Source organism: Humulus lupulus, chromosome 1 (genome assembly GCF_963169125.1).
Source record: "Humulus lupulus chromosome 1, drHumLupu1.1, whole genome shotgun sequence".
In the NCBI taxonomy this organism is placed as follows: domain Eukaryota; kingdom Viridiplantae; phylum Streptophyta; class Magnoliopsida; order Rosales; family Cannabaceae; genus Humulus; species Humulus lupulus.
The window spans coordinates 152,191,954-152,205,178 of NC_084793.1; the positions used below are offsets into that span (position 1 = coordinate 152,191,954).

The 13,225-nt window shown below is 41.7% G+C and overlaps 1 protein-coding gene across 4 annotated transcripts in view; it reads right to left on the bottom strand.

Annotated features, from left to right (window-relative positions):
- Positions 1–13,225, bottom strand: part of LOC133799201 (uncharacterized) — a 54,501-nt gene that overhangs the window by 35,912 nt on the left and 5,364 nt on the right. For 3 of the 4 annotated variants that reach the window (XM_062237286.1, XM_062237283.1, XM_062237285.1), the window contains exon 2: positions 12,867–12,956. The exons of the other annotated variant lie outside the window; for it this stretch is intronic. In XM_062237286.1, the coding sequence (XP_062093270.1) occupies positions 12,867–12,956 (90 nt within the window). The remainder of the gene's footprint in view (positions 1–12,866; positions 12,957–13,225) is intronic. 4 annotated transcript variants of the gene reach the window in all.

Below are 13,225 nucleotides of genomic sequence, written 5' to 3' on the forward strand. Positions count from 1 at the left end.
ACTGCCCAACAGTGAAGAAAGGGGAAGCAGGAAAGGTGGATAGCTTGACTCCAACTCGAGTATTCACCTTGACACAGGCAGAGGCCGAGGCTAGTCCCTTAGTAGTGACAGGTCAGCTTTCTAGCGCTGGCTCTCCTTTTACTATATTGATTGATTCTGGTGCTACACATTCCTTTGTTTCTAGTAAAGTGATTGATAGACTGTGTAGACCTAGTGAGTATCGGACTGCAGGGTTTTGGACTTTATTGCCTACAGGTGAACTGGTAGTTTCTAGTAGATGGATTAGGGCACTGCCAGTGATAGTTGATAGTAGGGAGCTTTCGGTAAATCTGATAGAGTTAGACATGAAGGACTTTGACATGATCTTAGAGATGGATTGGTTGGTCAGGCATGGGGCTACTATTGACTGCAGGAAGAAGATGGTGACTTTTGAGCCTGAGGGCGAGGATCCTTTTGTTTTCGTGGGTGCGGTACGTGGACCCCACGTACCCATGATACCAGCATTGAGAGCCAGAGACTTGTTGCAGGGGGGATGCATAGGTTTTCTGGCCAGTGTAGTGGATACTACCAGGGTTATGCTAGCAGGGTCGGGGGAGACCAGATTCGTGCGTGAGTTCTTGGACGTATTTCTTAAGGAATTACCAGGATTGCCTCCGCGTAGGGAGATTCAGTTTGGGATTGAGTTAGCACCGGGGACAGAACCAGTATCAAGGGCACCATATAGGATGGCACCAGTAGAGTTGAAGGAATTGAAGATACAGCTGCAAGAACTTCTGGAGTTGGGATTCATCAAGCCTAGTTACTCTCCATGGGGCGCTCCAGTTTGGTTTGTTAAGAAGAAAGACGGGACTCTGAGAATGTGTATAGACTACAGTGAATTGAACAAGTTGACTATCAAGAATAAGTACCCTCTACAAAGGATCGATGACTTGTTCGATCAGCTGTAGGGAAAGACGGTGTTCTCAAAAATTGATCTTCGATCTGGTTATCACCAGTGGAGGATCAAAGATGAGGACATACCGAAGACGGCCTTCCAAACACGGTATGGGCACTATGAGTTCTTGGTCATGTCTTTTGGTTTGACCATTGCCCCAGCAGCTTTCATGGATCTGATGAACATGGTGTTCAAGGACTTCTTGGATTAATTCGTCATTGTCTTCATCGATGACATCTTAGTATACTCCAGTTCAGAGGCAGAGCACGAGCGACATCTCCGACAAGTCTTACAAAGGTTAAGGGAGCATCAGTTATATGCCAAGTTTAAGAAGTGTGAGTTTTGGTTGCCAAAGGTGACTTTTCTTGGGCACATAGTTGGCGCAGAGGGGATTAAGGTGGATCCATCCAAGGTGGAAGCGATGAGGGGTTGGCCAAGACCAAGGAACGCCTCGGAGGTGCGGAGTTTCCTCGGGTTAGTAGGTTATTACAGGCGGTTTGTAGAAGGATTCTCGAAGATTGCTTCACCAATGACAAAGTTGACACAAAAGAGCCAGAAGTTTGTTTGGTCAGAGAAGTGTGAGGTCAGTTTCCAAGAATTAAAGCGGCGACTTATTACCGCACCTGTACTGAGTCTTCCTTCGGATGAAGGAAAGTTTATAGTATACTGTGATGCATCGAGGATGGGTTTAGGTTGTGTGTTGATGCAGAAGGAGAAAGTTGTAGCTTATGCATCGTAGCAGCTGAAGGAATATGAGCAGTGGTATCCTACCCATGATTTGGAATTAACGGCGGTGGTATTCGCACTAAAGGTTTGGCGGCATTACCTATACGAGGAGAAGTGCGAGATATACACTAATCATAAGAGTTTGAAGTATTTCTTCACCCAGAAGGATCTGAACATGAGACAGAGGCGTTGGTTGGAGTTGGTTAAGGATTATGATTATTATGACATTCTTTACCAGCCAGGGAAAGCCAATGTTGTGGCAGATGCATTGAGCCGGAGGGGCTCGGGGCAGTTATTTAGTTTTGTCCAGATCTCGAGAGAGTTAGGTGATGAGATGGCCAGGGCAAAGATAGAGCTAGTGGTGGGTCGGTTGGCCAATATTACCTTGCAGTTGAACCTGCTAGAGTGGATCAAGGAGGGGCAGTTGGTAGATGTGCAGTTACAGTAAGTTAGGCAGAATGTCTTAGCAGGGATAGCTAAGGACTATTTTGTTTCTGAGGTTGGTATGCTTCGATATCAGGGACGGATTCGTGTTCCGGCAGATGAGGGGATCAGACGAGAGATACTAGATGAGTCTCACACTGTGCCATACTCGCTTCATCTGGGTACCACGAAGATGTATCAGGATCTACAGACATTATATTGGTGGCCCGGGATGAAGAAGGATGTGGTAGAGTATGTGGCCAGATGTTTGACATGTCAACAGGTGAAGGCTGAGCATCAGCGACCAGCGGGATTGCTTCAGCCTTTGGGTATTCCAGAGTGGAAGTGGGAGAACATCACAATGGATTTTGTGGGAGGTCTACCCAGGACAGTGGGACTTTGTGACTTGGTGTGGCTGATAGTGGACAGATACACCAAGTCAGCTCATTTTCAGCCAGCAAAGTCGACTTATACAGTGGAACAGTGTGCAGAGTTGAATGTGAGGGAGATAGTTTGTCACCACGGGGTTCCCAAGTCTATTGTATCTGATCGAGACCCTATCTTTACCTCTAAGTTCTGGGGAGCTCTGCAGAGAGCCATGGGGACTCAGTTGAAGTTTAGCACAACCTTTCATCCTCAGACTGATGGACAGTCTTATAAGACGATTCAGGTATTGGAGGACATGCTTAGGGCGTGTGTGATTGATTTTGAGGGATCTTGGAGTAAGTATCTTCCATTGATCGAATTCTCGTATAACAATAGTTATCAATTCATGATTGGAGTGGCTCCTTACGAGATGTTATACGGAAGGAAGTGTAGGTCACCCATTCATCGGGATGAGATGGGTGAGAGAAAATATTTGGGGCCAGATATGGTTCATAAGACAAATGAAGCTATTGAGAAGATTCGAGCCAGAATGCTTGCTTCGCAGAGTAGACAGAAAAGCTACGCTGATCCTAAGCGTAGAGACGTGGAGTTCCAGGTTAGGGACCACGTGTTTCTGCGAGTTTTACCACTTCGAGGGGTGAGAAGATTCGGAGTAAAGGGGAAGTTGAGCCCTCAGTTTGTTGGACCTTTCGATATTTTAGAAAGGATTGGACAGGTGGCTTACAGGTTGGCCTTACCACCATCGTTGTCGGGAGTTCACGATGTATTCCATGTCTCTATGTTGCGGAAGTATGTCTTAGATTCGATGCATGTATTGAAGTATGAGGATTTAGAGTTGTAGACAGACTTGTCCTATGAGGAGTGACCGATTCAGATTTTGGACCGGAAGGATAAAGTTCTACGAAATAAGACGATTCCATTAGTTAAAGTGTTGTGGAGAAATAGCAAGGTCGAGGAAGCGACCTGGGAGCTAGAGACGGTGATGCGGGATCAGTATCCTGAGTTATTCAGGTAAATTTTGAGGACGAAATTTTCAGTAGGAGGGGACAGTTGTAACGACCCAAAATCACTAATAAGGTTTAAGGGCCTTGATTAGTGTGCCGGGAGGGCATAATTGGTTTGTGCGTGAATTTATTGACTTAATGCATGATTATATGATAAGCATGCTAGTATGGTTATATGAATATAAATGTGATTATATGCTTTAATTGTGAGAACCACATTATTATGTGGGTAAATCTGCAGCTTGCGACTTGAGGCGATTCTAGGGAGCTAGTTAGTGGGAAAGTCACAACAGGGCTTAATACTTGACTTTGGGCAAGTCAAGGGGTATTTTAAGTACTGGAAGGTTATTTAAATTAGCGGGTTATGGAAATAAATAATTGGAGAATATTTGAGGTTAGGAAGATTAGACGGGAATATTGGGGAATTTACCATTTTTCCCTCGGGGACGTTTCCGACATCCCGAGCCTTTGGATTAACTTAATCACCTAAGGATAGACTAAGTAAAATCTCATAACATAGTAGAACACAAGGAACCGACCCTCCCTCTTTCTCCCTTTCTCTCTCAAAGAAAAACCACAGAAAACTTAAGGAATTCAGTGGTTTGGGCTGGAGTCTTGAAGGATTAGTCCAGTGTTCAGCTAAGGAGTTCAATCAAGAACTGAGGTAAGATATAAGCTTTGTGCATGGTGATTAATTCTATGTTTTGTCTGGGTTTTAAAGTGTTTATGGTTTTGAAATTTAAGGACTGAATTGAAGCTAGAAAGCTTGGGTTTTAGCTCAGAAATCATTAAGGGAGTTGATTCATCAAAGAAAGTAAGCTCTAATTCATGATTTAGTGTTTGAATTCTGAGTTTTTATGGCTGGTTTTAGTGTTCTTGAGTAAGTGAGTTTCAGAGATTGAAGTGGGATTTTGGTAAGTTTCTAGTCTAAGTTTCAACTGGGTTGTGTTGTTGGAATCATGTGAGAAGTTTTGGGATAATTGAGCTGTGGAATTAGGATGGTTTTGAATGGTTTTGAGTGGGGTTTGAGAGTAAAAAATGATGGTTTTTTTGGGTTCAAAGGGGTCGGGCCGCGGCATAGTTCTTGGTGAGTCACGGCCCTCTGAAGCTGAAATGTGCTAAGGAAGGAGGGCGGGCCGCGGCATGGGGTTTGTAGGGCCGCGGCCCGTGTCTAGTTTTGAGCCCAAATGGGCTCTGTTTGGGGGCTATGTCGCGGCATGGGTGGAAACTAAAGGTAAGAGAACTGCACCTGGTTGTGGATTCATAATGGGACTAAGGGTTCCCTGATTTGTATGCTTTATAAAGGATGGCATCATACCATGTAAATTGTAAACAAAGGGCCTAAAAATGCCAAAGTTTACATTGGCGCACAGGGCGCGGCTTGGCCACTGGTAGCTGAGGACAGCTTATTATGCACTGAGCTCGCTTTAAGCGGGCCGGAGTCAGTGGGGTAAACAGAGGGTGCAGCCTAAGGTGTCGGCCCTAATTATCATGTGACTTGATTGTTATTAATGATTGGTGAATTTGTCATGATGAATAGCTGGATGTTGATTAGTTGAATCTTTGGTTATGTTTACATGCTATGTGATTAATGTGGAATGGTAAGTATGCAATCCTGCTTTAAGGGTTATTCAACTGTTATCATTGTTTGTTATGTAATGTTTTGTTTTCTTGTTGGGCCTTGGCTCATGGGTGCTACGTGGTGCAGGTAAAGGCAAGGGCAAGCTGGATCAGCCTTGATTTGGAGAGCTCTGTGAGCAGAATGTACATGATCAGCTGCTTAGCTGCCACGGTTGAGGGGAAAAAAGGAACAGGAGAACCATAAATGTCTGTTTTGCCTTTAAAGAGGTTGGTGAATGGTTGTACTTTGGAAATTTTGTAAACTGACTTTTGAACGTTGTTCCTTTTTGGGATCCCATGTGTAAAAATGTTTAGTTATATGAAATGTACCCTTTTGAGACCAAAACCTTTTAACCCTAGTGGTTTCTGTATCACATTTTTTTTCACTAAATGATTTGATTAGCAAGTCCTGCACCTTTATAAGTACACAGTGTACCGGTCTTGGCTATCCAAGGCGTTACATCCTCCCACTCAACCAGCAGATAATTATGTCCCGGTTCACATGTTTGGGAGTGCCGATGAACTGCTGCATCATCTTCTCAGGATCATGACTGAGATTCTACTGACGTTGTCGCCCGAGACTCTACAAATTTCAAATCCAATACTCCATAGTATGTTTTCTGGTCATTTTCTCCTCGTTTTATTCCTTTTTAGTTGTTTTTATTGTCACACTATTTCTGCGACCATAAAACGATTAGGGTCGTGACCTCCGTGTAGGGCGGTTCTAGGTAGGATAGGGGTAGACACGAACCATAGAGTTTCTGGGTGACACCTCATACTAGTGTGGTTGTCCTGGATCCATTCGGACATCTCAAGACTATTGGGGGTGAATTAGAAAAACCTTTGGCATTAAGTTCTCGACTTAAGATCCTGGGATCTCCATTGGTCCAGGATCTAGGTCCGGAGGGGACCTCTCTAAGCAGTTTTAGGAGAATCCCCGTACCTTAACAAATTTTCTTCGGTTTTGGTGCTAACTACTTGGTTTTCGTTTTCCTTGTTGCTTCCAGGTCCCTGATCATGAGTTGCGACATTACTTTTTACGCGGAGGACATTGTCCAAGCGGGCCTTGCAGTCCCAGAGGGGACCAAACTTCCCGCTAGCAACACGTGGGAAATGGACGGGGAAAAGAATGAGTTCTAGAAATACCAGATGCTACATCAGCTAGAGAAGGCCCTTGGATTAGAGTCGACTCCAGGGTTTTTTGATAACCGGCTGGCCTGGAAGGAGGAGAAGGCCCATACTGGAGCAAGCATGTTCGGGGCCTGAAGCATAGGCCACATCAGTGCGGGAGCTACTCTTCCACTCTATAATTATTTTGCGTGGTTCCTCAAGTTCGTGGGGGATCGCGCCTTTTCAGCCTTTTCCCCAAGCATATAAATTGCTCGCGGGATGGCACATATTCTGCACATCAAAGGAGATCCCGATGCCCACCCCCACAGAAGTGTTGTACTTTTACAAGTTGGAGCCGCAACTAAACTCTAGACTAAAGGACCGTGGCATTAGTCCAGCTCCATTCAGTACATGGAAGCACCCCTCGAATGTCAAGCACTACTGGTTCATGACATTCGGGTTCCTCCTGGAGAAGAGCCCCACTTTGGTGCTGGACTTCCAACGCATGGGTAAGTCATCGTTCTTTATTTTTTATCTAGCTCTTAGTTTTGTTTACTGGACATTCACGATCCTGGAAAATAGGCCCATATGCTCAGACTCGGCTTAGTAAATCGATCTTGGAATAAAAAAAGTTCTATGCCACTCTTAGTGCCGAGGAGCTGGATGTGGGGGGCTTCGTGACTACGAAGAACCTTTGGCTGGTAAAGTTGATTGTCGTGAACCAGTCGATATATGTCGCTAGCTTCTAGGGGCTGCAATGCGAGAGGGATCCTGCCATGAGGGAGGAGCTGGCCCTTATCCACATCAAGACAGTGGAGGCCACGACCAAGGCGGACACGGAGAAGATGAAAAAGGAGCAGGCCCGTCAAGTGGAAAAGGCCGAATCTGATGATATGGACGCCCTTCTCGAGCGGAGGCACCCTAACACTGAGCTCTCAGGGCTAGTATTTCGGGGCAAGGTAAAATGCCTCCGATTTTAACGTATGCCCCTCATTTTGAGGGCTTAGTTAGGAATAAGCAATAGTACTGGGATTATTTGACCGGGAGTGTTAGAAACGTTGGATTCCTTGCCCCATTTCTATAGACATGCTGACCCTCATGTACTCATCCTAGTTCCTTCAATACGGTAGTTTTTGGACCCGGATGACATAGGGGACCATATTCATTCTTTTGCACTAGGGGAGTTGAGTCATGCCCATTCCATGGATGAGGGTTCTTACTAAAGGACTTCAGACTTTAAGTGTTTCTTTTAGTTTTGTTTGTTGTCCTCATTCCTTTACATTACTTGTTAGTTTTCTTTCTCTTTCCATCTCAGGTAATTCGGATATGTCCAATCCAGTGGCTGAAATGAAGGAGATGGTCGAGGCCAGGGCGGCTGCGGCCAAGGCTTCAGCAAAGAGAGCCGCCAAGGGCCCGCCCCCAAAAGAAGATCATAGAGTTGATACTCGGGGACTCAGAGCCAGTCCTGGAGGCTTCCAAGAGAGATCCAGCTCCGTGCTCCATTCTGATAGCGCTCATCGAACCAATCCTGCCCCAATTTTCTCCTCTCCAGGTTATTAACTTGGAGCAGGAGCCTTCTGAAGGAGGAAGGACAGACAAGAGGAAAGCAAACTCAATTTCCACAGAGTCTCCAAAGCGGGCCAAGAAGGCCAGGACTAAGGAACCTGCCTTGGCTGAGGAGCATTCCTCTGGGGAAAGCCCCATCGTCTCACAAGAGGTTCAGAGGCTCCCAGGCTTCCCATCAACCCAACCCTTCCCGAGGAAGGGGACTTGATCCTCCGGGAAGAGAGGATGAAGATGGTGTCCCAACCATGAGATTAAGGTCGGGATCAACGGGACGGGGTTGCCTGGGCTTTGATAATCTGGTGGAGGGTGGAGTTTGTCGATCGTCTGGAGGCTTTCAATGCTCCCCAACAGATCGTGGACCAACTGGTAGCCGAGACTGGATTTCGGCCTAAGGTTGGGCAGGACACGACCCAGCTTGCTGCAGACTTGTTAGCCGAGGAGTTGAGTTGGGCCTGCATCTCAGTCATGGTTCCTTCATTATGCTCGCGCCAATTGAATGTTGTTGGGCTTGATAGTTTTTGGGCTATCATGGTTTCCTCCTTCCCTGTTCATTGGGCTCAGGATGGGCCCGAACCTCTTAAGAGGTCCCACGGACCCATTGGGTCATGCCACGTGTCACGGGTGGAAAACATGGATAACACTAATCATTATGTTGGATTGTTTATCTATATTTGGACAGGTCACAAAGTTATTGAGCACCAAATCAAAAGACATTTTATTGGAAATTTTGTTTATAATATAAAAAAATATATATGTAAGAAAAGAATAAGGGGGTCTGATCGTATCGGGTATTTAAGGAATGTTTTTGGTTGTTTATTGCCTTAATTCACATGTGCTATAAACATGGGTCCATATTTTCCACACTTTCCATTTTAAAATTTTGGCTCCAATTGTGGTAGTTACCCAAAAGTGTGTACACGATCATGGGGAGTTATTGCATAAAGTTTCCTCTTTTGCTTTTGAAATTTAAATCTCGGATCCTCATATAAGTCGATCACATAACCAAGCTTTGCACCACTATTCACTCTCACCCTCTCTCTCTCTCTCTCAAACATCTCTATTTCTTTCTCTGTTTGTGCTTCTCTCTAACGTGTTTTTGCAAAGAACAATGATGAAGACCCGAGGAGCATGTTCGTCCAAGAAACCCGAGAAAGGAACTCCAGTCGCCCTTAACTCGAAAAGCTCTCTCTCCAAACCTAAAGGGAAGAAGACGACAGCGTCTACTCAAACCCTAGAGAAAGGGTCTTGTGATTACATCATTCCACCATTAACCGCCCCTTCAGTGGCGGTTTCCCAAACTCCAGTCGCGGAGTTGCAGAAAGAGAAACCCCCAACAGAGACAGAAATCTCTTGGTCTGAATCCGATGGGTATGATCGTGAGCAACAGGTTCCAGTCTCTGAGCAAGCCAAGGATGGGCTCCGTACCCCCGAGTCTTCAAAACCAGTGTCTGATTCATCCTCGTCACCTGATGTACTAGCGCAGAAAATGGTGGTCAAATATGTTGCAGAAAAACTTTCCAAAGCCAAATCGACAACCAAACCAATACCATCAACTCCTTCGGACTCGACAACTCCAACACCCAAGGGATCCCGTCTTCGAAAAATGCCTCTTCCCTGTTCGTCCTCAGAAAAGGAAGGTGATGAGTCTCCCTCTAAGTCCGAGTCTCTTGAGTCTGATGATGAAAAAGAAGACCCTACTATACATTTGGACACCCATGCCTCTGACTCTGAATCTGTTCATTCGGAAGAAATGGTTGATCTCCCAGTTGTTTCATCTCCGAAAGTGGTCAAAAAGGGACCTTCTCCTATTCCACTTGTGCAATCAACTCTTGTGAAGGAACCCTCGGCATCCAAGTCGGCAGGGAAAAGGCCTATGAGCGAGAATGCCCCAAAACACATCAAAAAGTTGGTGCCACATGCATCTCTGAAGTCTCCAGCCAAGGTGTATAACTTTACCTATTTTTTTATGAGTCCCATCAAAATATGAAATTGTATGAAATGGGGAGTTTATTGCTAAAAGAAATTATGTGTTAGATGATCATAGACAATTTAGGGTTATTAAGCCTCTTGAGGATGCATGTTGGATTGGATCGGTAATGGGGTTTAAGAGTTATGTCCCTAGAATTGTGAGTGAATTTTATAAAAATTTGACCTCTGAGATTACTAATGTGGAATTCTTTATGTATGAAAAAGTGTATGTTAGAGGGAATTGGTTTAAATTTAGTGAGGATAAGATTGCTCGGGTTTTGGGTGTGCCTATACTAGCTGCTAAGATTGTTGACTTAGATAAGAATGTTGTGGCTTTAGAATTGGTAGGTCAATCCATTGAGTGGACCAAAAACACATCTCTTAAGGTTTTGCAACTCACTCATAAGTATGGTGCTTTATACAAATTTTCTTGTGCTAATTGGTTCCCTACTACTTACTCTGCTACTATTTCGCAAGAGCTTGCATTTTTTCTGTATAAGGTTGGCACAGGTCTTCTAGTGAATCTGCCTAAGACGATCTTCGATCAGATTTTGTCTCTAATCAAAGGATAGCGAAAAGTCTCAATTTTTATTGTTTCCTAGCATCATTTACAAGATCTTGTCCACACAATATACTCTCAAATTTGCTGATGAGTACATGGTGGCTATTCGGAAAGGCACTACCTACAAGTTCAAGGAGACAACTACCCAAGGCTCTTCCAAGCGTATCAAGCATGTTGATCTAATAATCAAGTTTGTTGATGGGTCAAGCGGCTCTACTGATTTTCCTTCTTGGGAACCTGAACTTTCTGCTTTGAAAGCTGTCATTGGAGTAATTCAATCCAATCAGACTATCTTCCTTGACAAAATGGATGCCCTTGTCGAGACTCAACAACTTCTCCTTGACAATGTGCTTAGTCTGCATGCCTCCTCATCCAAGTCAAAGAAGTAGTCGATCTTTCTTTCGTTGTTTTTGTGTTTTTTTGTTGGTTTAAGACTTTCTTTTATGTTTTTTTTTTTATTTGTTTTTCTTTTTTAGATTGATTTATACTTTGGCCCTTTGATAGTCAAAAAAGGGAGTATTGTGTTCTGTTTTTCTATTAGCTTGGACATCTTTCTCAAATGAAGAAATTGAATTTTCAGTTTGCTATTTTGATATATCACTTCCCTGTTTTGATTTGTGATATTGGCTAACAGTTTTATTGAGGGGGTTTTGGTTAGTTATTTTTCCAAACTAACACGTTTCAATGCAGGCTGATTGAGTATTATAAAAACTGGTTTTTGTCTATAAAATTGCCAAATGAGGAGATTGTAAATTCCATAAATTGGGATTTTTATAATTACTCAATTCTTTTTATGGAAATCTTAGCTTCTTCTTAATTCTATTTAATTAAAAAAAATTATGGAAATAAAATTTATTTGGTTTTTTCCTTAAATAGTGTGATTTCTATTATGTCTTTTTATTCCACCATTCAAACATCTTTTTTTTTTTTATTTCTGGATGATTTTCTTTAATTGAATATGAATAATACCCTAGATATTTTCGTATTAAAGGGTGGTGGCTTGTTTCTCTTTCTTGTCTGTCCAAGTTCATGCTGAGCTGTCAGATTGCCTAATTAGTTGAGCAGTTTGGATAGCTGCCTAAACTGTTTGGGTAACTGACTAATCTATTTGTTAGACCTTCCTAATAGGGATACTCTTCTGAGTCATTGTAGCTTGTGAAACTCACTTCTTCAAAGTCTACATTGTTTATCATTGTGAAGAGTGAATATTGTATTTTTGTGAGATTAAGAGTGGAAATACTTATTCTTGTTTTATTGTGCATGTTGCACATTTTATTTATACACATTAGTCCTTAGGATTCAATGTGCATTTTCCATTGTGGATGCTTATACAATCTTCGGGAGGAGAGTTGTTCTAAGTCTTTTTTTTGGATGAGGAAAGCATAAAGGCCTTCGGGAGAGGAGCCAAGAAAGTCTTTCTTCTGGAGAAAGAAAGCAGTCAGACTTCATCGAAAGGAGTTTGAGTACAACAACTGACTATGACAGAAATGAGATTGGTGGAGTGATACAAAAGAATGTGATAATAATAATCTAGAGGGAGTCTAATTTTGTATAAGTCATTGCTTTTGTATTTGTGTTCATTACTAATAAGTTTCTTCTCTGAGCGTGGCCCCATAGACTAGGGTAACCAAACCATGTAAAATCTTGTGTGTCGAATTTTATTATTCTTATTGATTTATAGTTTAAATCTGAACTAGTAGATTCATGTCTGATTAATCGGATTGTATGTTTGACCCGTTAGCAGATGATCATTCCGCATTTAGTAAATGCTTATAATTACTTGGTAATTAAATTAAGAAAAACGGAATTTTAATAAAAAAATTACAACTATGTTTCTTTTAGTTATAAAAGTTTAATAAGAAAACTTTAAGTGACAAATATACCCATGAATTAAATGTAAAGTTGAGTACAAAACTTAAACGATCGTAATTGATAGATGTCAACACTTAAAAAATTGATGAGATGAGAGAATAACTTGTGTAAATATATCTTGATTTTTTGCTTTAAGAAATATGAACACAGAAATTATTTGTTTTAAATAAAATAAAATGAAATAAATTATTCTTTGTTATAAGAATAATAATAATAATAATTGTGATACTCAACACCAAACTAATACATGTGTGGCCGATTCTCATTTAATAACTTAATTATGTGAGGCCACTCGTAGTATAGTAGTATCTTATGATTTTGTTCTTATTATAAAATACACATATTAAATTAGGTGTAAATAGGTTTTCATAATTAGTAATGGATGTACCATGAACACGAAGTATGGAAAATGTAGTATATGGCTAAATTTTTATTAAGTAAAAAATTATCAATTAATAAAATAAAAATAAAATTTTATTTTATTACTCATTAGTTTGATTTATTATTTACTTTCCTAATACCAAAAAAAAATTCACATTCATAATTTGTCACTCACAGCTATATTTGTACAATAGTCATTTTTAATAATTGATAAACTATTTTATAAGTGTTATATCAAATTAATTAGGATGGATAAGTTAAGATGAACCATCTTATTTAATATCATTGTAGAAAGTGATCGGAGATGTCGCACCTGAGAAATGTTGGGGATGACAAAGTCCTTGTCCTTTATTACAAGAGCCTTCAAAAGCTCAGCTCTCTCTTTTCTACTATCGAACATGACCTGACCATATTATTATTACTATTTTAGTTAAAAAGTAGAGTACATATCTGATACGTGACAATTCTATGGAATTACATTCCAAGAAATACACTTTTTAGTGGCAACATTATTAGCAGCGCCGAGAAATTTCAGTCGCTGCTGATATCAGACGGATAATTTTTTTTATTAAAATATTATTAGCAGCGACAATTTTACTATTAGGTTGCTGCTAATATATTTAAAATACCCTAAAAAATAAGTGGGAAATTTCTCTTCCACGTTAATATATA